Raw genomic sequence first — 25,568 nt, forward strand, 5'->3', positions numbered from 1 at the left:
CGTGGCCACCCAGTAATCAGCACAAGTTAGAATGTGGGCAACTCGGCGGTCGTTGCGGAGACGCTGCAGCATGTAATCGCTCATGTGTGCCAGGCTGCCCAGAGGTAACGAAAAGCTGTCCTCTGTGGGAGGTGTATCGTCTGTGTCCTCTGTATCCCCCCATCCACGCACCAGTGATGGCCATGAGCTGGTCTGGGTGCCACCCTGCTGTGAACATGGTTCCTCCTCCTCATCCTCCAGAACTGTGCCCTGGCTGGACAATTGTGTACCTTGCGTTTGTGGGTGCAGGAACCCACCCTCGGAGCCACTTGGGAATGACTGGCCGGAAACCCTACAAAATGATCCCTCTTCCTCCTCCTCCTGTGCCACATCCTCTTCCATCATCGCCATGAGCGTTTTTTCAAGGAGGCATAGAAGTGGGATAGTAACGCTGAGAACGGCGTTATCGGCACTGGCCATGTTGGTGGAGTTCTCGAAACAGCGCAACAAGGAACAAAGGGCTCGCATGGAGGCCCAGTCATTGGTGGTGAAGTGGTGCTGTTCCGCCGAGCAACTCACTCGTGCGTGCTGCAGCTGAAACTCCACTATCGCCTGCTGCTGCTCGCACAGTCTGGCCAGCATGTGCAAGGTGGAGTTCCACCTTGTGGGCACGTCACATATGAGGCGGTGAGCGGGAAGGCCGAAGTTACGCTGCAGCGCTGACAGGCAAGCAGCAGCAGGGTGAGAACGCCGAAAGCGCGCACAGACGGCCCGCACTTTCTGCAGCAACTCTGACATATCGGGGTAAGTTTTAAGGAATCTCTGCACCACCAAATTCAGCACATGCGCCAGGCAAGGGATGTGCGTCAAACCGGCTAGTCCCAGAGCTGCTACGAGATTTCGCCCATTATCGCACACCACCAGGCCGGGCTTGAGGCTGACTGGCACAAACCACTCATCGGTCTGATGTTCAAGGCCCATCCACAGCTCCTGCGTGGTGTGGGGTTTGTCCCCCAAACAGATAAGTTTTAAAACTGCCTGCTGTCGTTTACCCCTGGCTGTGCTGAAGTTGGTGGTGAAGGTGTTATGCTGACCAGATGAGGAGCTGGTAGAGGATGAGGAACCAGAGTAGGAGGAGGAAGCAATAGGAGGCAAACTGAAGCGCGCTGCAATCCTCGGTGGTGGAAGGACATGTGCCAAACTGCTATCTGCCTCAGGCCACTGCATTTACCTAGTGTGCTGTTATGGAGATATAACGGCCCTGACCGTGCTTACTGGTCCACGTATCCGTAGTTAGGTGCACCTTGCCACAGATGGCGTTGCGCAGTGCACACCTGATTTTGTCCCCTACTTGGTTGTGCAGGGAAGGGATGGCTCGCCTGGAAAAGTAGTGGCGGCTGGGCACAACGTACTGTGGGACAGCCACCGCTATAGGGCCTTTAAAACTATCCGTCTCCACCAGATGGAATGACAGCATTTCAAAGGCCAGTAATTTAGAAATGCTGGCATTCAGGGCTAGGGATCCCGGGTGGGTAGGGGTGTACGTCCTCTTGCTCTCCAGCGTTTAGGATATGGAGAGCTGAATGCTTCCGTGGGACATTGTGGAGATGCTTGGTGACCTAGGCGTTGGTGTTGCTGGCAGATCCTCTGTTTGCGGGGTGCCAGGTGGCACTGTCACTCCAGAGGTGGATGAAGAGGCCGCGACTGCAGCAGAAGAGGAAGCACCTTGGTTTTTGAGGTGTCTACTCCACTGCAGCTCGTGCTTTGCACTTAAATGTCTGGTCATGCAGGTTGTGCTCAGGTTGAGAACATTTATGCCTTGCTTCAGGCTCTGATTGCACAGCGTGCAAACCACTCGTGTCTTGTCGTCAGCACATTGTCTGAAGAACTGCCACGCCAGGGAACTCCTTGGAGCTGGCTTTGGTGTGCTCGGTCCCTTGCTGTGGTGGGCAGAGGGAGGCGTACTGTCTAGAGGACGGCCGCTCCGCTTTTGCACCCTGCATAAAATGGCCGCCACCCACCTAACTAACAGAATTATACAATTTTTTATTTTTTTTGGTCAATGGCCTCAGGGCAGGGTAAAACGATTGTGTCCTGCACCCACACAACTATTTCTAGATAGATCGCTGAGTTAGATTCTCTCCCTGAAATCACAAGTCCAGCAGAATCCTCTCCCTACACTTGTAACAGCAAAGTGATGTGCAGCGCTACGTGACTCAACCTTATATAGAGCCTGAATCACATGCTGCTCTGGCCATTAGTAGGCATGGCTGTGATGGCCTCTTGGGGCAAGTAGTATGACGCTTGTTGATTGGCTGCTGTGCAGCCTTTCAAAAAGCGCCAAGAAAGCGCCGAACACCGAACCCGAACTTTTACGGAAATGTTCGGGTTCGGTTCCGGGGTCCAAAAACCTAAAGTTCCGGTTCGCTCAACCCTACTTGTGATGCAAAATTAAAAATAATGAATTACAGTATATCCAGAATTTGAGATTTCTCAATTTTGTATCCCAAAACAGCCAGAAAACCCTTTTTTGAAACACATTATTTCATGCCCATCAGGTATGTGAGTCCTGAACATAAAGCTTAAACATTTGCGGAGTGTAAAATACGTTTGAGCGGATCCTCCATAACGCCGGTCAGCCTTCTGTTTAGGTTTGTTTGCCTGCAGTCACAATGCTAATTGATATGACTGTGTTGGCACTCTATATTGTGAATAACATAGTAACTACTCAGTCAATCTCTATAAAAATGTTAAGTAGCGCTCGAAATTACACAAACCCAATGAAGCAAACGCTAAAACCTTCAATCAATCCAATTGTGCCTGGTAAATTAGTGATGAGAGGGCCAAATCTGGTTTTATCCTAACAAAAGCTATGGCATTTTTTTTTGTGTGCTGTTGTTTGGATATCCACAAAACGAACGTGGTGCTTCTCGTGACATCTATTCTAATCGCTCATGAATAACATATCTATTAAAAGTAAACCTTTCATCAAATATTTATCTCCAAACAGAAAATCAGACTAGTGGTATGATGGAGCTCTTCACGTTTGGACTGGGACGGAGGCAGAAAATAGCAGGGAGCAGTTTTTGTCTGTGTTTTTTTTTTTTTTTTTTAATAAAACGTTTTTATCTTCCTTACTGATATATGTAAATGTAATATTGTTGAAAGCCGTTGCAAATGACTTTTGTGCAGTTTCTTAAACAAAGTATTATTTTTGCTTAGCACCAGGCATTGAATGTTTTCATTTAAAGACTGTCGTATTTATTATTTATGTGTCGATTTTATCATATTCGCTGGAGCAATGGATTTTTATTTTAATGTTTCCACAGCAGATTTTATGACAATACAATTGGATGCATAAGTCTAAAATTTTACTTTCAATATTCAGCGAAATCATCCCACAAAATGCTTACAGCCGCGGCAGTGGATTGTTATCCATCATTTACTATGGTCGTTTAAACTGTATATGACGGTTTTCTTTGCAGTTATTTATGTTATTTATGGTATATTATGGATCAAATATTATGTCCGTCTAGATACATTACAAGGTAGATAGGAATGTGTGCAAATACTGTGGAGGTCATTTATCATTCTGAAATATGCCAAAATTAGGCGTATTTGAGGCACAGATTGCGGTGTAACAGATAATTGCGCCACAATCTGCGACTTCTCCCCGCTCACGCCAGGTCTAAATAAGTGGGCAAGGTGGGGAAGGGGACGGGTCGGCAGGCCTGTCTCAATGACCATTTTCTGTGCCTTTGCTAGGAAGCTGTTTTACATTTAGAAGTGGTGTTGGATGCGCTGAAGTTATGGAGAGGCCTGCGCCGGATCCACCGCCAGCTAAGGGCTTCATTAAGACCGGCGTCTAAAACGCCGGTCTTAATAAATGTGTGTGTGTGTGTGTGAAACTCAAAAATAGAATATTGTGCAAAGTTCATTTATTGTGCAAAGTTCATTTATTGTGCAAAGTTCATTTTTTTTACATGGAGGTCTGGATTTGGAGTCACACTCAAAATTAAAGTGGAAAAACACACTACAGGCTGATCCATCTTTGATGTAATGTCCTTAAAACAAGTCAAAATGAGGCTCAGTAGTGTGTGTGGCCTCCACGTGCCTGTATGACCTCCCTACAACGCCTGTGCATGCTCCTGATGAGGTGGCGGACGGTCTCCTGAGGGATCTCCTCCCAGACCTGGACTAAAGCATCTGCCAACTCCTGGACAGTCCGTGGTGCAACGTGACGTTGGTGGATAGAGCGAGACATGATGTCCCAGATGTGCTCAATTGAATTCAGGTCTGGGGAACGGGCGGGCCAGTCCATAGCATCAATGCCTTCGTCTTGCAGGAACTGCTGACACACTCCAGCCACATGAGGTCTAGCATTGTCTTGCATTAGGAGGAACCCAGGGCCAACCGCACCAGCATATGGTCTCACAAGGGGATCTCATCTCGGTACCTAATGGCAGTCAGGCTACCTCTGGCGAGCACACGGAGGGCTGTGTGGCCCTCCAAAGAAATGCCACCCCACACCATTACTGACCCAATGCCAAAATGGTCATGCTGGAGGATGTTGCAGGCAGCAGAACGTTCTCCACGGCGTCTCAAGACTCTGTCACGTCTGTCACATGTGCTCAGTGTGAACCTGCTTTCATCTGTGAAGAGCACAGGGCGCCAGTGGCGAATTTGCCAATCTTGGTGTTTTCTGGCAAATGCCAAACGTCCTGCACGGTGTTGGGCTGTAAGCACAACCCCCACCTGTGGACGTCAGGCCCTCATATCACCCTCATGGAGTCTGTTTCTGACCGTTTGAGCAGACACATGCACATTTGTGGCCTGCTGGAGGTCATTTTGCAGTGCTCTGGCAGTGCTCCTCCTGTTCCTCCTTGCACAAAGGCGGAGGTAGCGGTCCTGCTGCTGGGTTGTTGCCCTCCTACGGCTTCCTCCACATCTCCTGGTGTACTGGCCTGTCTCCTGGTAGCGCCTCCATGCTCTGGACACTACGCTGACAGACACAGCAAACCTTCTTGCCACAGCTCGCATTGATGTGCCATCCTGGATAAGCTGCACTACCTGAGCCACTTGTGTGGGTTGTAGACTCCGTCTCATGCTACCACTAGAGTGAAAGCACCGCCAGCATTCAAAAGTGACCAAAACATCAGCCAGGAAGCATAGGAACTGAGAAGTGATCTGTGGTCACCACCTGCAGAACCACTCCTTTATTGGGGGTGTCTTGCTAATTGCCTATAATTTCCACCTGTTGTCTATCCCATTTGCACAACAGCATGTGAAATTGATTGTCACTCAGTGTTGCTTCCTAAGTGGACAGTTTGATTTCACAGAAGTGTGATTGACTTGGAGTTACATTGTGTTGTTTAAGTGTTCCCTTTATTTTTTTGAGCAGTGTATATGAGAGAGACTCATTACATGCAAAGCAAGGTATTTCAAGCCTTTATTTGTTATAATTTGGATGATTATGGCTTACAGCTTATGAAAACCCCAAAGTCACAATCTCAGGTCCCCTTTGCTCACGGGGTATGGATTAATTAGCTGACTAGAGTGTGACATTTTGAGCCTAGAATATTGAACCTTTACACAACATTCTAATTTTAAGTTGCATTAATGCAACTCCTTTTAACTTGCATTACTGAAATAAATGAACTTTTGCACGATATTCTAATATATTTTATGCTGTATACATTATATAGAGTAATTAAAAGGGTTTTCCAGGACACATTTTTTATTTTGTGTTGTTCATGAAAAATAAGCCCTCTGTTAATCTTTTGTACGATGGATGCCTGGATCTGAGTTCTGAGACCCCACCAATTACAAAAACGTGGAGAAAAAGGTGCTCACACAGAGCACTCTCCTAGCTGGAGGAGACAGACTTGAGATAGGCTCATAAGCTTTCTATTGAGTATGTCTTCATCAGCAGAGCAGAGAGCACTCTATGGGACCGTTTCTTTCTTCTCATTCTAGCGAACAGATTGGTCTCAGCACCTGGGCCCCCATTGACCACTAATTGCTGTGACATATCAAAAAATTTTTTTTAAGTAAAAGGACATTTTAAAGCTGTGCTCAAATCGGTGTTCTCTATTTCCATTGTCCAGCTCCATTAGAGGAGCAGAACATCAAAAATAACGGAAGTGTCACTGAACCTAATTGCTTGAGACAAAGCCTATTGACCTGAATGGAATCTATTGGGTTTCTGATAGGGTATCCAGATTTTTTTTGATGGAATCTGCTATGGAAGCTCCTAATGGGAATTGATTCTTTACTTTTCTAATGGAAATGAAAAGGATGTGACCTTCATGTGCCATGCATGCTCCTAGCCTAATGGGATCTGAGAATAGGACATGGTGTGACAATTGGCAATTACATATCTATGTTTGCTAGAGTTTATACTAATATTCATTTTGAAATGTATGATTTTGGTATAATGAATATTATTTTTACTTCTAGAACAACCTGAGGGCTCATTACCTACTACCGTAGATGTGGAGATGGCAGAAACATCTCAAGGTAAAGAAAATATATCTAATTCATGAAACATAGTTATTATTATAGTTTTGGCATTCGTGTGGACATTTGTGGCATATAGTATGTCTTGTTACAGTTACAGTCCTAATCTGCATATTTGTAAAAACACGTATTTCTACCAAACATAGCAATGGATTGGCGGAACAAAGGTATGTGTCTAATCAGCAGGGTCAACCTGACCAGGGAATATATGGCTGGTGTTGATTCTGCTGACATGCACTTAGTTCCATCACTGAAGGTCCTGTCCCTACCACGGATGTGTGACATCCCTTACATTAGCACTCTCACCGCTGCAACCTCAGCAGTCACATGCCACTGGGGGACCTGTCATTGCCAGGGAATGGTTGCAGCAGTGTATGTGAAAACAGATGGAACGTCACATGGGACCAGAAGCAACGGGAACGGGACCCTCGGTGCTTTTGCTGATAAAAAATAAATGAAAAGGATCCATACTCTGTATACTGTGCTGAGCCAATTAAATTTGCAGATGCAGAACACTCTGAGAAGGTCAGCTTCAAACTATCTTCTGCTAGACCTTAAAGGCCCTGTTTTATTAGGGGTCTATTATTGTGTAGAGCTTGGGCCAATTGCAAGGTACTCTCGATGCCAGTCTGACCTGTCCATGATTCCTCTATTCCATGCAAATGTACTACTGCTACAGGTTTACCAGATACCATATTCTGGTCAAACTAGGGCCAATTATAAAATTATATTTAGGCCTTTAACTGGACCATATATGGTGAACAATTGAGTGTCCCTGGCTAGTGTTCGATGAACATCGTCCGGGATGTTTCACGAAAGCGTGTTCGCTATCAAATTTCGTGAACCACGCGTTCGCGGCGGGCCCCATTCACTTGAAAGGCAGGCGAACCTGAAAAACCGTCCGGTCATATTTGCAGCCACCAAATACTTACAAGTAGTGCACAAATAGTCCCACAACATGGACATTGACATACCGGGGGGGTCAATGGCAAAAATTCCCACAAAAAATATGTATTTTAATCAAGGGCCATTTTTATGCATCTTAAAGGGAAACTCTCAAAAATGTGCCCTGCTGTAGCCTAGAAAAATTTAATTTTAAGCCATGGGAGTACAGGCTCCAAAAATTAGGCATTCACCTGACAGAAAAGAACAAGTGATTATGTGGCTGGAGGTATATTAGACGTTCAGTGAATAACAATTTTACTGTAGGCCAGTACAGGCCCCAGAAATTAGGCATTCAGCTGATAGAAAAGCACAAGTGATTATGTGGCTAGAGGTATTTTAGACGGTCAGTGGATAACAATTTTACTGTAGGACATTGAGGTAGAGGCCCCAAAAATTAGGCATTCATCTGACAGAAAACCAGATTTTTGTCCCTATAGGACCCTCAGGACATTGTAACAAAAATCCAACCACAGTCACCTGACCAAAAATTCCTTTTAGGGGTCCTATCTATATGTTAAAACTTTAACCTTTATTATTTACTTTTAAAAGGAAAATACTTAGAGAAACCAATACTACAAGGTAATTAAAAAATACCAGGTTGCAGTTTCGGGCTAAGTCAGTTACTTTATGTCTTTCCTGCACTCTGCACTCTACTCAAGAGGTGGCCAACCTCATGGATACACTGTGGCTATGTATCACCGCAGGTTGCCAGGTGTGTTTTCAATGGTGAATTGTTTGGTGTCCCTATAGATCCTAAGTATAGGAGTTTCTATTATAAATAGATACAATGTATTCCTATATCCCTATGCGACAGACATCCATCATTCATTCACACATATCACACGCTGGCAGATCAGGCAGTTAGCCTCCGAACATTTACATACATTCATGTATTGAGCTGGACAAAAATTGCGACCCTACTGGTTGTGGATCTTGCCCTAAACTGCAACCTGTCTAAAAATTGGAGATTGTCACTACCCCACCCGACATGTTTCGCCGCGATGCGGCTTCGTCAGGGGAGTTGGGCTGACGAGGAGAAGGAGAAGAGGCAGGACGTGGAGCGCCGGGAGTGTGGCACCGTTGTCGCACACCACTTTACCAACTGTCAAATTGAAGAGGGTAAGCCACTGTTGCTGAGCTGAAAGCAGTGCAGCATCAGTATGTCTCTTGGCTTCCAGGCACAACAGCCGCAGCAAAGCATGGCAACATCTCACCTGGCACGTCGAATAGGTTCTGGGGAGCTTGGTGGGTGCAGTGGAAGAGGCGGTAGCAGTGGAAAAGGAGGAGTCAGCCGAGGAGGAGATGGAGGATGGAGTAGAAGAAGAAGAGGCAGGCCTGCATGCAATCCGTGGCGGTAACACCAAATCCACACGGGTGCCACGGGTTACATGCTTGACAGCCGTCAGAAGGTTCACCCAGTGGGCAGTAAAAGTTATGTACGTTCCCTGCCCGTGTTTGCTAGACCACGTGTATGTGGTCAGATGTATCTTGGCACCGACACTGTGTGCCAGAGATATATTCACTTGCTGCTGAACGTGGCTATATACAGTCAGGTCCATAAATATTGGGACATTGACACCATTCTAGCATTTTTGGCTCTTTACACCACCACAATGGATTTGAAATGAAAAGAACAAGATGTGCTTTAACTGCAGAATGCCCGCTTTTATTTGAGGGTATTTAAATCCAAATCAGGTGAATGGTGTAGGAATTACAACAGTTTGCATATGTGCCTCCCACTTGTTAAGGAACCAAAAGTAATGGGACAATTGGCTTCTCAGTTGTTCCATGGCCAGGTGTGTGTTAGTCCCTCATTACCCCATTTACAATGAGCAGATAAAAGGTCCAGAGTTAATTTCAAGTGTGCTATTTGCATTTGGAATCTGTTGCTGTCAACTCTCAAGATGAGATCCAAAGAGCTGTCACTATCAGTGAAGCAAGCCATCATTAGGCTGAAAAAAACAAAACAAACCCATCAGAGAGATAGCAAAAACATTAGGCGTGGCCAAAACAACTGTTTGGAACATTCTTAAAAAGAAGGAATGCACCGGTGAGCTCAGCAACACCAAAAGACCCGGAAGACCAAGGAAAACAACTGTGGTGGATGACCGAAGAATTCTTTCCCTGGTGAAGAAAACACCCTTCACAACAGTTGGACAGATCAAGAACACTCTCCAGGAGGTAGGTGTATTTGTGTCAAAGTCAACAATCAAGAGAAGACTTCACCAGAGTGAATACAGAGGGTTCACCACAAGATGTAAACCATTGGTGAGCCTCAAAAACAGGAAGGCCAGATTAGAGTTTGCCAAATGACATCTAAAAAAGCCTTCACAGTTCTGGAACAACATCCTATGGACAGATGAGACCAAGATCAACTTGTACCAGAGTGATGGGAAGAGAAGAGTATGGAGAAGGAAAGGAACTGTCATGATCCTAAGCATACCACCTCATAAGTGAAGCATGGTGGTGGTAGTGTCATGGCGTGGGCATGTATGGCTGCCAATGGAACTGGTTCTCTTGTATTTATTGATGATGTGACTGCTGACAAAAGCAGCAGGATGAATTCTGAAGTGTTTCAGGCAATATTATCTGCTCATATTCAGCCAAATGCCTCAGAACTCATTGAACGGCACTTCACAGTGCAGATGGACAATGACCCAAAGCATACTGCAAAAGCAACCAAAGAGTTTTTTAAGGGAAAGAAGTGGAATGTTATGCAATGGCCAAGTCAATCACCTGACCTGTATCCGATTGAGCATGCATTTCACTTGCTGAAGACAAAACTGAAGGGAAAATTCAGGAACTGAAGACAGTTTCAGTAGAGGCCTGGGAGAGCATCACCAGGGATGAAACCCAGCATCTGGTGATATCTATGTGTTCCAGACTTCAGGCTGTAATTGACTGCTAAGGATTTGCAACCAAGTATTAAAAAGTGAAAGTTTGATTTATCATTATTATTATGTCCCATTACTTTTGGTTCCTTAACAAGTGGGAGGCACATATGCAAACTGTTGTAATTTCTACACCGTTTACCTGATTTCACCGTTACTACCCTCAAATTAAAGCTGACAGTCTGCAGTTAAAGCACATCTTGTTCGTTTCATTTTAAATCCATTGTGGTGGTGTATAGAGCCAAAAATGTTAGAATTGTGTCAATGTCCCAATATTTATGGACCTGACTGTAGCTATGGGATGCGCTTTTTGCCCTTCCCGGAACTTTCCATTGCGGTGTGCAAATGGCCACAAATTTTCTAAAGGCCTCTGAGTCCACCAGTTTATATGGCAGTAGTTGGGCTAGCAGTTCTGACAAGCCAGCGGTCAGCTGTTGGGCAAGAGGATTATCCAGCGTCATCAACTTTTTACGCTCGAACATTTGGGCCACGGAAGCCTGCCTTCTGCCAGATAAACGCGACGACTGCACAGTGGAAGTTGGAGTGGAGGACAAATGGGAGCAGAGATGAGAAGGAGAAGAGGCAGGACGTGGAGCGCCGGGAGTGTGGCTTTCTGGATTTTGACGGCGTTGCTCCCACTGGGCTCAGTGATGGGAGGCCAGGTGCCTTCTTAAGGCGGTCGTCTCTAGGTGAGTGTTGGGCTTACCGCGATTTATGTGTTGACAGCACAGAATGCAGATGGCAACACTATTGTCAGCAGCTGACACGTTAAAAAAGCCATGTGCCGGCATCCTGGGGGCTCAAGATGTGCAGTCTAGTTTTTGCCTCCGGTGCACTGCGAGTTCTGCCTGCTTCTCCTCCTTCTCCTCCCTATCTGCTGCTCTGTCTCTTCCTCTGAACTCCCCTCCTCTTCCTCTCTTGTGGGCACAAAGAGATTGAGGGGTTCTATATACCTTCTTCCAAAAAATACTGATTATGGGGTTTGATATACCTGCTTCCACCAAATATTGATTAAGGGGTTCAATATACCTGCTTCCACAAAATACTGATTAAGGGGATTCATATACCTGCCTCCAAAAATACTGATTAAGGGGTTTTATATACTTGCTTCCACAAAATACTGATTGAGGGGTGCGATATACCTGCTTCCACCAAATATTGATTAAGGGGTTCAATATACCTGCTTCCACAAAATACTGATTAAGGGGATTGATATACCTGCTTCCAAAAAATACTGATTAAGGGGTGCGATATACCTGCTTCCACAAAATATTGAATAAGGGGTTTGATATGCCTGCTTCCACAAAATACTGATTAATGGTGTGCGATATACCTGCTTCCACCAAATATTCATTAAGGGGTTCTATATACCTGCTTCCACAAAATACCGATTAAGGGGTTTGATATACCTGCTTTAACAAAATACAGATTGAGGGTTGTGATATACCTCAAGAAGCACCAAACTCCAGTTTTTCTTCTAGTTCCCTACCTAGCAGAGTTTATTAACTAAGAGATGGCACACCAAACATTGGTTTATGGGCGGCACTGCTTAAAAGGATCTGGCTATCCTATAAAATGTGTAACTAATACAGACATTAGACGGGAAGGTTTTCATGTATTTTCTCATTTCGCTTCAACAGACCAAGAAGTTTCTATGGATAAAGAAAGTAGCAATGAAGATGAAATGAACACAGAACTTCAAGGTATTATACAATGAAATATACATGATAGTAATGATTTTGTATGATTCTGTCTAAAGATTGGGACAAATGTTTAAAAGGATAAAGTATTTATGCCACTTTTTGCGTGTTTCAAAAGTGTCGAAAAAAAGGGATGGGGCTTTGTAGGAAGTATGACTCCAGCTCTAGGCCACCAGACAAATTAGCTGAAATTATAGTTCAAATGTATACCAGCTCGTAGCTAGTGCAGATTTGAATTTCTGGCGCACAGATTGTCAAAAGGTGTGCCAAATTTAAGAGGTTTCTACTCTTTGGGGTAATGAAATCTACCCCATTGGGTTAATTTTATAAAGAACTACTTTTTAAGGCAACCCTCCGATGCCTTATTAAGACATGAGTAGATATAGAGGACTTCACCTGTTTGAAGGTACATTACACAAAATAACTTAGGGCACCTTTACTAACACTGTCTAGTAGGTAGACAGTGTAAAGTTAGACTAGGCAGTTTAAAATTGCACCAGATATATCTTTCACATCTTTAGACTGTCTAGTCTAAATCTGCACCACTTTACTGCATGGTAAAAAAAAAATTGGTCCACTTTTTAAAACGCAGAGTAGTGTTTCAAGTCATGCCCCATTTCCGCTAAGTCATACCCTCTTGTCTGCCAGTGTATACAAAGTGTCTAAAATGTGTAAGATATCAATGCCAATTTTTGAAACATTCTGGTATATTTACAATAGTAAATCTGCATTAGGATTTCAAATTCAGTACTGTAATCATATTTGCAGAATCACCTCTGCTACTGGAAGAATCAACCTGAGGATATTGCAGGGAAAATGCTGGGAACTCAAATTCACTCTAGCCACAAACTGATCCGTAGACAATTCACTGTTGTACAGATGTGTCCACTCTTCCCTTTCCACAAATTTTGTTAAAAGGGTTCTGCAGGCTTTTAATGAAAACATTTCCTTTTTCTAACCAGTGAAAGATCTTTAGGTTAATACTTACCCATCCCCTGCTTCTTTTCCTGTTCAGCTGCATAGTAAATAGTAAATACAGCCGAAAAGGAAAAATAAATATACACATCCAGTCTGGACCCGGGTTGAAGAGCCTGCAGTCTGTGTGAGTGCTGAAGAAATGGCAGTATCTCAGAGCGAGAGATGGATAACTATTACCTAATGATCTTTCTCCCACAGGTTAAATAAAAGAACAGTTTTTATAACAATTCCGGAGAGCCCCTTTAAGAACTCCAATTTCTCACAATGGCAATTCAATACATTATCACTATATGAAGAAAGGAGTATCCAGCACTCCTGTGAGCGGTATCAAATCTTCCATACTTTTTTCAAAACATCAACATGCATACATCTTCAATATTTTTGCTTATGCGTTTCGATCATAAGATCTTCCTTAAGGAACGGCACGCGTCATTTCCTGTGCTTTATGGATTAGGTCATGTGACCTCGCTGAACAATCCTAGCCCTCCAGCACATATATAAGTGGCTCAGGCCCCTTCCCAGATGCCTCAGTGTCACGGTTCGTGTGTCCTGCTAAGGTTCCTGATATCTGCTTGTGTTCCTGACTTATACTTGTATTCCTGGACTCTTCTGCCTGTTTGTCCCCTGCCTGCTTGCCTTGACTCTCATGTTGCCGATCCGGATTGCCTGAACTGTACCTGTGCCGCCTGCCCTGACCTATTGCCTATTTGACTTTGCCTCATCCTTTGCTCCTGCACTGTTGCTCCTCGTTACAACTCAGACTGCGGACAACGCCTGTACCTCTGGTACCTTGCTCACGTACCTCCTGGTCCACCTGGACCAGCTGCCTCGTATGCCAATCCTCCTCAAGAGGTAGCGACCTGGAGTTCCTCTCGGGAAAGGTGTACTATAAAGATTAAGGGGTTCACTTAGAGGTTGTAGGACACGTGGCACCCGCTGGACACTGAGGACATGGACCCCGCTGATCACCCCAAGCCTGTAGTTCAGGAATTGTTATATGAAGTGAGGCGTCAGAGAGAACGTCAGGATGTCAAAATGCAGTTTATGCAAAATGTTGCTGCTAGTGTGGATGCCATCTCTTCTCCAGCTACTAAAGGGTTGCCAGTCGCTGCTACTCCTGCAATTCCCATATTGGTGAATCCGGATTTGTGTGCCGCTGGTGTGCAACTCCCTCTGCCATTTTTGAACCAGTGTCAACTTTGAGTTGCATGGGCAGAAGTTTCCCACTGAGTGGTCCAAGGTTGCCTTCATTGTGTCCCTGCTGTCTGATGAGGCCTTTGCTTAGGCAAATCCTATTTGGGAACATGGAGGTCCAGAGACCACTTATCTGCAGTCTTTCCTGGCTACCTTCCAGCTCGTCTTTGAAGAGCCCGGCCGCACGTCCTCCGCTACATCAGCTCTGCTATGTCTACGACAGGGTTGCTCATGTGTGGGTCAGTACACCATCCAGTTTCGTACCCTGGCTGCCGAATTTGCATGAAACAATGAGGCTCAACTGGCGGTGTTCTGTGAGGGCCTTTCTGACTGGATTAAGGATGATTTAGCTGGTCGCGACCGTCCGTTTACTCTGAATTACTGGATCACCTTGGCCACAAGGATAGATATGCTGATATTTGCAGACTCTATACTGACAGGGAATGTCCCACAGGATTGGCGCATAGCAAATGTGGCAATATTGTGGTGCCAATATTCAAAAAGGGTCCAAAAACAGAGCCTGGAAACTATAGGCCAGTAAGTTTAACATCTGTTGTGGGTAAACTGTTTGAAGGTTTTCTGAGAGATGCTATGTTAGAGCATCTCAACAGAAATAAGCAAATAACGCCATATCAGTATGGCTTCATGAGGGATCGGTCATGCCAAACGAATTTAATCAGTTTCTATGAGGAGGTAAGTTCTAGACTTGACAGCGGCGAATCAATTGATGTCGTATATATTGACTTCTCCAAAGCATTTCACACTGTACCACATAAAAGGTTAGTATATAAAATGAGAATGCTCGGACTGAGAGAAAACGTCTGGGTGTGGGTAAGTAACTGGTTGAGGTATAGAAAACAGAGGCTGGTTATTAGTGGTACACACTCAGATTGGGTCACTGTCACTAGTGGAGTACCTCAGGGGTCAGTATTGGGCCCTATTCTCTTCAATATATTTATTAATGATCTTGTAGAAGGCTTGCATAGTAAAATATCAATTTTCGCAGATGACACAAAACTGTGTAAAGTAATTAACACTGAAGAGGACAGTATACTACTACAGAGGGATCTGGATAGATTGGAGGCTTGGGCAGATAAGTGGCAGATGAGGTTTAACAGTGACAAATGTAAAGTTATGCACATGGGAAGGAATAATGCAAGTCACCCGTACATACTAAATGGTAAAACACTCGGTAACACTGATGTGGAAAAGGATCTAGGAATTTTAATAAACAGCAAACCAAGCTGCAAAAACCAGTGTCAGGCAGCTGCCGCCAAGGCCAATAAGATAATGGGTTGCATCAAAAGGGGCATAGATGCCCGTGATGAGAACATAGTCCTACCACTTTACAAATCATTAGTCAGACCACACATGGAGTACTGTGTACAGTTATGGGCTCCTGTGAACAAGGCAGACATAGCAGAGCTGGAGAGGGTCCAGAGGAGGGAAACTAAAGTAATAACTGGAATGGGGCAACTACAGTACCCTGAAAGATTATCAACATTAGGGTTATTCACTTTAGAAAAAAGACGATTGAGGGGAGATCTAATTACTATGTATAAATATATCAGGGGTCAGTACAGAGATCTCTCCCATCATCTATTTATCCCCAGGACTGTAACTGTGACGAGGGGACATCCTCTGCGTCTGGAGGAAAGAAGGTTTGTACACATTCTTTACGGTAAGAGCAGTGAGACTATGGGACTCTCTGCCTGAGGAGGTGGTGATGGTGAGTACAATAAAGGAATTTAAGAGGGGCCTGGATGTATTTATGGAGTGTAATAATATTACAGGCTATAGCTACTAGAGAGGGGTCATTGATCCAGGGAGTTATTCTGATTGCCTGAGTGGGGAAAATTGGCTTCTACCTCACATTTTTTTTTTGCCTTCCTCTGGATCAACTTGCAGGATGACAGGCCGAACTGGATGGACAAATGTCTTTTTTCGGCCTTATGTACTATGTTACTATGTTACTATGTATGTTCTAAGGAGGTCGCAGGCACCAGAAGACCACCTCATTTGGCTCCATTCTTCCAGAGGCCAGTTCTTCCTCTAGTGTCCATCCCATCTGAAGAGCCCATGCATATAGAGCGCCTTCGATTGTCTGACCAGGAACGTTTACGCTGCAAAGCAGAAACGCCAATGTCTAGGATCAGTTGGAGAGGTGGTCCTAGACAAGGAGAAGTCCTCTCCAAAACTTTCAGTTCCAGTGAATCTCTCTCACAAGGTAGTCACACTATCTGTGCCTGCATTCTTGGACTCTGGGTCAGCCGGTAGGTAACTTTATTCAGCAAGCTCTGGTCCATCAGTATCGGCTACCTACCATCCATCTAGAAAGGCCTCTGTCAGTGGCTTCCGTAAATGGACTGCCACTCCCTGAAAATGTGGTTTCTGTTACTATGCCCCTTAAGTTGCAATTAGGGGTTCTGCATTCAGAGATGATCTCCTTCTATGTGCTGCCAGCGTCCGTGAATCCGGTTATCTTTGGTCTTCCCTGGCTGCATCAGCACACTCCAGTCAGATTCTGCATTGGGGATCATCCTGCCAGTCCACCTGCTTATCAGACGTGCGACCTACTTTCTCGCCTACTGTACCTGTAGACCTGCCTGGACTTCTGCAGCAGTATGCCAGTTTTGCGGATGTCTTCAGTAAGAAAAAGGCTGAGACCCTGCCTCCTCATCGTCCTTATGATTGTCCGATTGACCTTCTGCCTGGTGCCACTCCTCCTCGCGGTCGAGTCTACCCACTCTCACTTCCTGAGACCCAAGCGATGTCTGATTACATCAAGAAGAAACTCGAGAAGAGGTTTATCCGGAAATCTACTTCCCCAGCCGGTGCCGGGTTCTTCTTTGTGCAGAAAAAAGATGGATCCTTATGGCCCTGTATCGACTATTGAGGTCTGAATAAGGTCACAGTCAAGAATCAATACTCTCTTCCGCTAATCTCCGAACTCTTTGACAGGATCCGACCTGCGCGGCACATACAACTTTATCCGCATTCGAAAGGGCGATGAGTGGAAGACTGCTTTCAACACTCATGATGGACACTACGAGTATCTCGTCATGCCCTTTGGTCTGTGCAATGCTCCCGCAGTATTCCAGGAGTTAGTAAGCAATATCTTCCGGGACCTGCTCTGTGTATGAGTGATAGTGTACCTGGACGATATACTGATCTATTTTACAGATTTGGCCACTCACTGGAAGCATGTATGTTTAGTTTTACAGCGGTAAAGAGAGTCAACTTTATGTCAAACTCGAGAAATGCATCTTTGAAAAATCTACTGTACCGTTCCTTGGATACATAATCTCGGATGCCAGGTTGCAGATGGATCCTAAAAAATAGAATGCAGTAATGGATTGGCCCCGCCCACAGGGTCTTTGTGCTATACAGCGGTTCCTTGGATTTGCTAATTTCTATAGTCAGTTCATCCCGAATTTTTCATCTCTTACATCTCTGATCTCCGCTCTTACTAAGAAAGGGGTTAATGCCAGAGTCTGGACTCCTGAGGCGGAGGCTGCCTTCGTCCAGTTAAAGAGGTCCTTTGCTTCTGCACCTGTTCTGCATCATCCCGATGTCTCCCGCCAATTCTTTTTAGAAGTGGACGACTCCTCCATAAGAGACGGTGCTGTTTTACTACAGAAAGGTTCCAAGGGCAAGATGTTTACATGTGTATTTTCCTCCAAGCTTTTCTCCCATGCTGAGAGCAATTACTGTATAGGAGACAGAGAGCTTCTGGCCATAAAACTTCCCTTGGAGGAGTAGCGTTATCTATTGGAGGGGGCCCAGCATTCAGTGATAATCTTCACCGACCACAAGAACCTTACATATCTGCAGACGGCCCAGCATCTGAATCCTCACCAAGCCAGATGGGCACTCTTCTTCTCCCGTTTTGATTTTGAGCTTCCCTTTCGCCTGGCCGAGAAGAACATCAAGGCGGATGCTCTGTCTCGGTCATTTGACTTCACCGACCAGCAGGAGGAGCCCCAGTACATTGTAGATCCTGTTCGCTTGATCACAGTGGCTCCTGTCCTGGTAAAAGACATTCCTCCCGGGAAGACATGTGTGCCATCTGCTAAGAGAAAATGTATTCTAGCTTGAGGGCACAACTCCAAACTGGCTGGTCACGCAGGGATCCGCAAGACCACAGAACTTTTGTCTCACCACTACTGGTGGGCCACACTGTCTAAGGATGTGTGAGATTATGTGTCTGCCTGTACTGTCTGTGCTCAGAATAAAGTCTCCAGGACCCAACCACCCAGGTTGTTGTTGCCTCTTCCTGTTCCTAAAGCTTTATGGCAACACATTGCCATGGACTTTGTTACAGATCTGCCCTCTTCTGCCAGATATACAGCTATCTGGGTGGTCGTGGACCGGTTCTCCAAAAGGCGCACTTAGTTCCTTTGGCTGGACTGCTCTCGGCAGCTGAACTTGCTAAACTGTTTGTGAGACCCATATTTCTCTTGCATGGTCTACCTTGGCATATTGTTTCAGATTGCGGAGTCCAGTTCACCGCTAGGCTCTGGAGAGAACTTTGCTGGCTGCTTGAAATTGAGCTGGACTTCTCTTCCGGTTATCATCCCCAGACCAACAGGCAAGTAGAGCTGGTCAATCAAATATTAGAGAACTATCTCCAGCATTTTGTTTCAGCCCAAGATGACAACTGGCTACAATTGCTACCTTGGGCTGAATTCTCCTGTAACAACCACTCTAGTGAGTCTACTGGATCCTCTCCATTCTTTGTCATTTATGGACAACACCCTCGTACTCCTTTCCCTGTTCCTACATCTTGTGGGATACCAGCTGTGGATTCCTCTTTTAGGGATTTTTTGAAGATTTGGCGTGACACTAAGGACTGTATCAACAAAGCGGTGACCCGCATGTAAGCGAATGCAGACAAGAGAAGAAGAAAACTGCCTCAGTTCTCATATGGAGATAAGATATGGCTCTCCTCTAAAAACATCCGCTTATGTGTTCCAAGTTTAAAGTTTGCTCCTAGGTTCCTTGGAACCTTTGAAGAATTGAGGGGAATCAATGAAGTGACATATACAGTGCCTTGCAAAAGTATTCACCCCCTTGACTTTTTTCATATTTTGGTGCCTCACAACCTGGAATTAACATGGATTGTTTGAGGATTTGCATCATTTAATTTACAGAACATGCCCACAACTTTGAAGTTTTTTTTTATTGTGAAGCAAACAACAAATAGGACAAAATAAAAAAAATAACTATTCACAATACTTTATAGAGCCACCTTTTGCGGTAATCACAACTCCAAGTCGCTTTGAATAAGTCTCTATGAGCTTGCCACATCTTACCACTGGGATTTTTGCCCATTCCTCATTACAAAACTGCACCAGCTCCTTCAAGTTGGCTGGTTTGCGCTTGTGAACAGCAATCTTTAAGTCTCACCACAGATTTTCTGTTGGATGGACATCTGGGCTTTCACTAGGCCATTCTAACACATTTACATGTTTCCCCTTAAACCACTCAAGTGTTGCTTTAGCAGTGTGTTTGGGGTCATTGTCCTGCTGTAAGGTAAACTGCCACCCTAGCCTCAAATCACACACAGAGTGGTGCAGGTTTTGCTCAAGAATATCCTTGTATTTAGCACCATCCATGTTTCCCTCAACTCTGACCAGTTTCCCAGTCCTGGCTGGATGGTGTTCTTTGGGTGATGTGATGTGTTGGGTTTGTGCCAGACATAGTTCAATTTTAGTCTCATCAGACCAGAGCACCTTCATACATTTTGGGAGTCTCCCAACATGCCTTTTCGCAAACTCACAACGTGCCTTTTTGTTTTTAGCTAAAAGTAATGGCTTTCTTCTGGCCACTCTGCCATAAAGCACAACTCTATGGAGCATACGGCTTATTGTCGTCCTATGTACAGATACTCCAGTCTCTGCTGTGGAGCTCTGCATCTCCTTCAGGGTTACCTTAGGTCTCTGTGCTGCCTCTCTGATTAATGCCCTCCTTGCCCAATCCGGGAGTTTTGGTGGGCTGCCGTCTATTGGCATGTTTGCTGTTGTGCCATGTTCTTTCCATTTGGTTATGATAGATTTGATGGGAATCATCAGAGATTTGGATATTTTTTTATAACCTAACCCTGACTTGTACTTCTCAACATTGTCCCTTACTTCTTTGGAGAGTTCCTTGGTCTTCATGGCAGTGTTTGGTTAGTGATGCCTCTTGCTTAGGTGTTGCAGCCTCTGGGGCCCTTCAAAAAAGGTGTGTATATGTAATGACAGATCATGTGACACTTAGATTGCACATAGATGGACATCATTTCACAAATGTTGTGACTTCTGAAGATAATTGGTTGCACCAGATCTTTTTATGGGCTTCCTAACAAAGGGGGTGAATACATACGCAGATGCTAATTTTCTGTTTTCTATTTCTAAACAATAGTTTTATTTATATATTTTTATCATTTCACTTCATCAACTTAGACTATTGTGTTCTGATCCATCACATAAAATTCTGATTTACAAAACATTGAACTTAAGGCTGTAATGTACCAAAATACAAAAAAAGTCAAGGGGGGTCAATACTTTTGCAAGGCACTGTAAGTTACGTCTGCCTCTGTCTCTGCGTATCCCTATTGCCTTCCATTTGTCCTTACTAAATCCAGTAGTTCAAAATTGCTTCTCGAAGGCTCCTTCTATTCCAACTCCGGTCTCTGAAGATTCTGACGAAATATTTGAGGTCAAAGACATCCTGGACATCAAGAATTAGTGTTGGGCACGAATATTCGAATAGTTAATATTAATCGCGAATATCAGCACTTTGAGAATTCGTGAATATTTAGAATATAGTGATATATAGTCGTATTTTTCGAATATTCTAGATTTTTTTTTTTCATCCCTGCTTCTTGCTTGTGGGCCAATGAGAAGGCTGCAATGTCTTTGTCTGAGCTTAGTAACATCCCTAGCAATCAATAGGAAAGTTGCCTACCCCTTACTCCCCATCAGCCATTTTCTACAGTTTGAGAGAGACCGCAGTGTCATTGCTGTGCTCTGTGCTTTCCACTCATTACATTAGATAGATAGTAAGTTAGCTTATATATATAATACAGATAGTTAGTGGGAGATAGTCAGTGTAGGTTATATCCTGATATAGTGTAGCTGATAGGTTTCAGTGCAGGGTGTTAGATAGTGTGATAGGTTCTGCTGTCCATACATACATGCTACAGACATAGTGCTATGATGTCACAACAATACATATTGCACTAATCAGTAATATGTAGTCAGACCTGCTAAAATGTTTAGTTTCATGCATTGCACCAAAATATGCGCATCATTAATTGCAGATTAGCGCAATCGCGAATATATTGGAGCACTCTATCTGCATATAAAGCCATTTTTAATGTTCTGCCGTGCCAACCATTTTCTCCAGTCTCAGGAAACTTCTAGCAGCTTGGAAAATGTAACAAAAGTGACCCACTCCTGTATTGCGTGCGCTTTACACGAATATTACATTGCCGATTTTTGCAATCAAGAAAATAATAGCGAATTCTCAAATTCACTAATATATGACAAATATTCTACAAAATATTCGTGAAATATCGCGAATTTGAATATTGCCCCTGCCGCTCATCACTAATCTAGAAGTGTGACAAGAATACCTACTATCTTGTGGACTGGAAGGGCTTTGGTCCGGAGGAGAGGTCTTGGGAACCAGAAGAGAACATTCATGCTCTGAACTTGATAAAAATGTTTCTGTCTACTCATGGACTCAAGAAGAGGGGGCGTAATTTTAATGTAGCCGCTGTTCCCCTGCTTACCGCCACAGTCCCAGGAGCCGTGTTCAGCGGTGATCTGCTGCCCGTACTTCCCATTCACCGCTGCAGTCCTGGGCTCTGTCTGTGTAGGTACTGTTGTTCTGGGATCCGCTCCACAGTTTCCTCTCAGCCCTGGCATGCTTGCTGCTTGTTTCCTGCATCACTTCCTTAAGGGCCGCTGCGTGTCAATTCCTGTGCTTTATGGGTTAGGTCATGTGACCTCGCTGACCAATCCTAGCCCTCCAGCACATAAGTGGCTCATCCCCCTTCCCAGATGCCTCAGTGTGATCTTCTGCTCTTTATGTCTAACCCTGAAGAGGCTTTGCCGGAGGTTATGCAGATATTTGAATCTTTTAGTCAACTCTCGAACTTTAAGATAAACTTTGATAAGTCAGAAGCCTTAGGTATTTCTTTACCACCTGCCCTACGTAGCAGAGTTAAGACCCTCACCCCATTTAAGTGGCCTCCACAGGCAATTAAATATCTGGGTGTCATGATCCCAATAGATCCCAAACTTTTATTTAAGCTTAATTTTCCTCCTTTACTCTCAAAAGTGACTTCCATCCTCTCAAAAAGCTCCTCGCCGTTTCTCACCTGGTTAGGCAGAAAGAATGTACTGACCACTTATATTCTCCCATTGCTTATGTACACCCTTAGAGCCCTTCCCATATTTATCCCTAATAACTATATAAATAAAGTTCAATCAATTATGAGTAAATACCTCTGGAATGGAGGTCACCCTAGAATGTCCTTCCGTTTGCTCTCACGCAGGAAAAAACAAGGAGGCATCTCCCTCCCGGATCTTCCAACCTATGTACAAGCTATTAACCTAGAAAGATGGCTTTCACTGGCTAGATGTGAATCTCAATATTTGCACATTGATCTGGAGTTGGCCCTCTTAGGCAAAGGCTCGTTTCATGGATTATGGCTACCTAGGGGATCCGGGAGAGAGACCAAAATTGATAGTGTACTCACCAGAGGTATGTTGCACGCCTGCCATAGATCAAAGGAACTTAATTCAGGGCAAAACAGGATCTCCCCTTTAGCTCCCATCTCAGTTTTACCCACCCTTCTGTGCCCCCAAATTAAACATCCCTCTGATATATGGCTTTCACTGTCAAACCATAGATTGGGAGAGTTAGGGAAACTTGATGATACTATTGATTACTTCAACACCCTCTCAGGCGATATAGACCTGGGGAAAAACTTTGTTCAGAGAAATGATTTTGAGTCCATGTGTAGACAGTTCAAGTCCTCCGAGCTAGTCCCCTTAGTAGACCCAACGTGGCTGGAAAACTTTGTCTTACTCCCACGTTTGCCTCATAAATGCACCACTCTCATTTACAGACAAATCCTTAATGCCAGGGACTCCAAGGCCCCACCATGGTTAGCTGACTGGGAGAAGGAACTGCAACTCACTTTAAATGAAGCCGATAGGAAATAGATCCAAAAGTGTTCTCACGGCTTTTCTAAATGTATAAAAATACAAGAGAACTCAGTTAAAGTAGCATTCAGGTGGTATAGGACGCCTGAATTTCTATATAAAATCCAGTTGCTCCCCACAGATTTGTGCTGGCGATGCAATATTGCCACTGGCTCCATTTCTTATATTTGGTGGACGTGTACAGGCATCCATAAGTTCTGGGCGGAGGTCGAGAGTACTATAAATTCAATTTGTAGCACGTCTTTGAAGCTTACAGCCCAATTGATACTACTCTGGCTACCTACCCCAGCTTTTCGCCCTGGAAAACACAACCTGATCACACACTTGCTGATGGCTGCTAAACTCCTGATCCCTATAAAATGGAGGTCACTGGATCCCCCTACCCTAGATATGTGGAGAGATAGGGTCCACCAGATATGTCAAATGGAGGAACTGATTGGATGGACATACCATAACAGAGACCGCTTTCTACAGATCTGGCAGCCTTGGCTGCATTATAGAGCGAAATACTTAAACTCATTGCAACCTGGCACTACTTAACCTATGAGAGGTGAGATGTCCATGCTGACCCCTTTTGCTATTACGTTAAGCTAAATTTTTTGCTCTCAAACATTGTACGGACTATAGCTTGATGTGTGAGGTGACACAGTGTTAGAGCCGTTGCTCTGTTCATTTGTTTTGTACAACACTATTGTGCCTGTAAGATCACTTGTCTAACGAGATTGGTGGTCTCAGATGAGTGATCACCTCGTATTTACGTGTATTGTCTGGATTTGTCCTTGATGATGTTTATCTGCCTTCATAATGAGGTGACTCACTCAACTTTGATTTGATTTATTGTATTATGATCTTTGTTTATCTAATAAAAAGAGATTTCAAACAGATGCCTCAGTGTCATGGTCCTTGTGTCCTGCTAAGGTTCCTGATATCTGCTTGTGTTCCTGTGTTCCTGACTCGTACTTGTATTCCTGGATTCTGCTACCTGTTTGTTCCTTGCCTGCTTGCCTTGACTCTCCGGTTTCCGAACCGGGTTGCCTGACCTGCCCTTTTGCCTATTTGACTTCACTGCTGCCTCATCCTTTGGCCATGCACTGTTGCTTCTGGTTATGACTCAGCCTGCTGACAACGCTTGTACCTCTGGTACTTTGCTCAGGTACCTTCTGGTCTGCCTGGACCAGCTGCCCCGTGTGCCAATCCTTTTCAAGAGGTATTGACCTGGTGTTCCCCTCGGGAAAGTCTATCACCACCATCAGGGGTACTGTGAAGATCGAGGGGTTCACTTAGACAACACCCTTAGGAGGTAGGACACGTGGCACAGTGGATTCACACCCGCTGGTTCGTGACAGGTATATGTTAAACCAAAAGGAAGGACACATCTGTACCTCCTATTTCAAGAGGAATAATTCTGCTGGTAGGAATATATTAGTGAGTCAGCTAATACAGTATATAAAAAGAACTGGCCAAGAAATTGATACACAGAGTTATACCTTATATACTTCTCTTTTTAGTGTTCTTTATACAGTATCTCTGATTTGGGCAGCTTCCCCTCAGGCCATGCACTAGGCATTACATGGTGTATCATTTCTTGCTGGAGTAATCATTTAAGGAATATAACTTAAAGGGGTTCTGCAGTTTTTTTTAAACTAATGATCTATCCTCTGGATAGATCATCAGCATCTGATAGGCGGGGGTCCGACACCCGGGACCCCTGCAGATCAGCTGTTTGAGAAGGCAGCGGCGCCTGGACGGGGCTAAGCTCTTCACTTGGATGAAGTTTAGCCCCGGCCGGGCCATTGATACTAGTCGTGACGTCACTGGGCCTGCGGTAAACAACGAGAAGGCTGCGGCACTACTGCCAGCACCGCTGCCTTCTCAAACAGCTGATCGGCAGGGGTCCCGGGTGTCGGTCCCTCGCCGATCAGATGTTGATGATCTATCCAGAGGATAGATCATTAGTTTAAAAAAAACTGCAGAACCCCTTTAAGTTATATTCCTTAAATGATTACTCCAGCAAGAAATGATACACCATGTAATGCCTAGTGCATGGCCTGAGGGGAAGCTGCCCAAATCAGAGATACTAGAGGCTAGATCATCAGTTTAAAAAAAACTGAAGAACCCCTTTAACATAAACTTACTGTTTT

At 44.5% G+C, this 25,568-nt stretch overlaps 1 protein-coding gene across 2 annotated transcripts in view; it reads left to right on the forward strand.

Annotated features, from left to right (window-relative positions):
• Nucleotides 1–25,568, forward strand: part of MACROD2 (mono-ADP ribosylhydrolase 2) — a 2,731,696-nt gene that overhangs the window by 2,616,846 nt on the left and 89,282 nt on the right. For both annotated transcript variants that reach the window (XM_040429978.1, XM_040429979.1), the window contains 2 exons: nucleotides 6,439–6,498; nucleotides 11,975–12,037. In XM_040429978.1, the coding sequence (XP_040285912.1) occupies nucleotides 6,439–6,498; nucleotides 11,975–12,037 (123 nt within the window). The remainder of the gene's footprint in view (nucleotides 1–6,438; nucleotides 6,499–11,974; nucleotides 12,038–25,568) is intronic.

Source organism: Bufo bufo, chromosome 4 (assembly GCF_905171765.1).
Source record: "Bufo bufo chromosome 4, aBufBuf1.1, whole genome shotgun sequence".
Taxonomy (NCBI): Eukaryota; Metazoa; Chordata; class Amphibia; order Anura; family Bufonidae; genus Bufo; species Bufo bufo.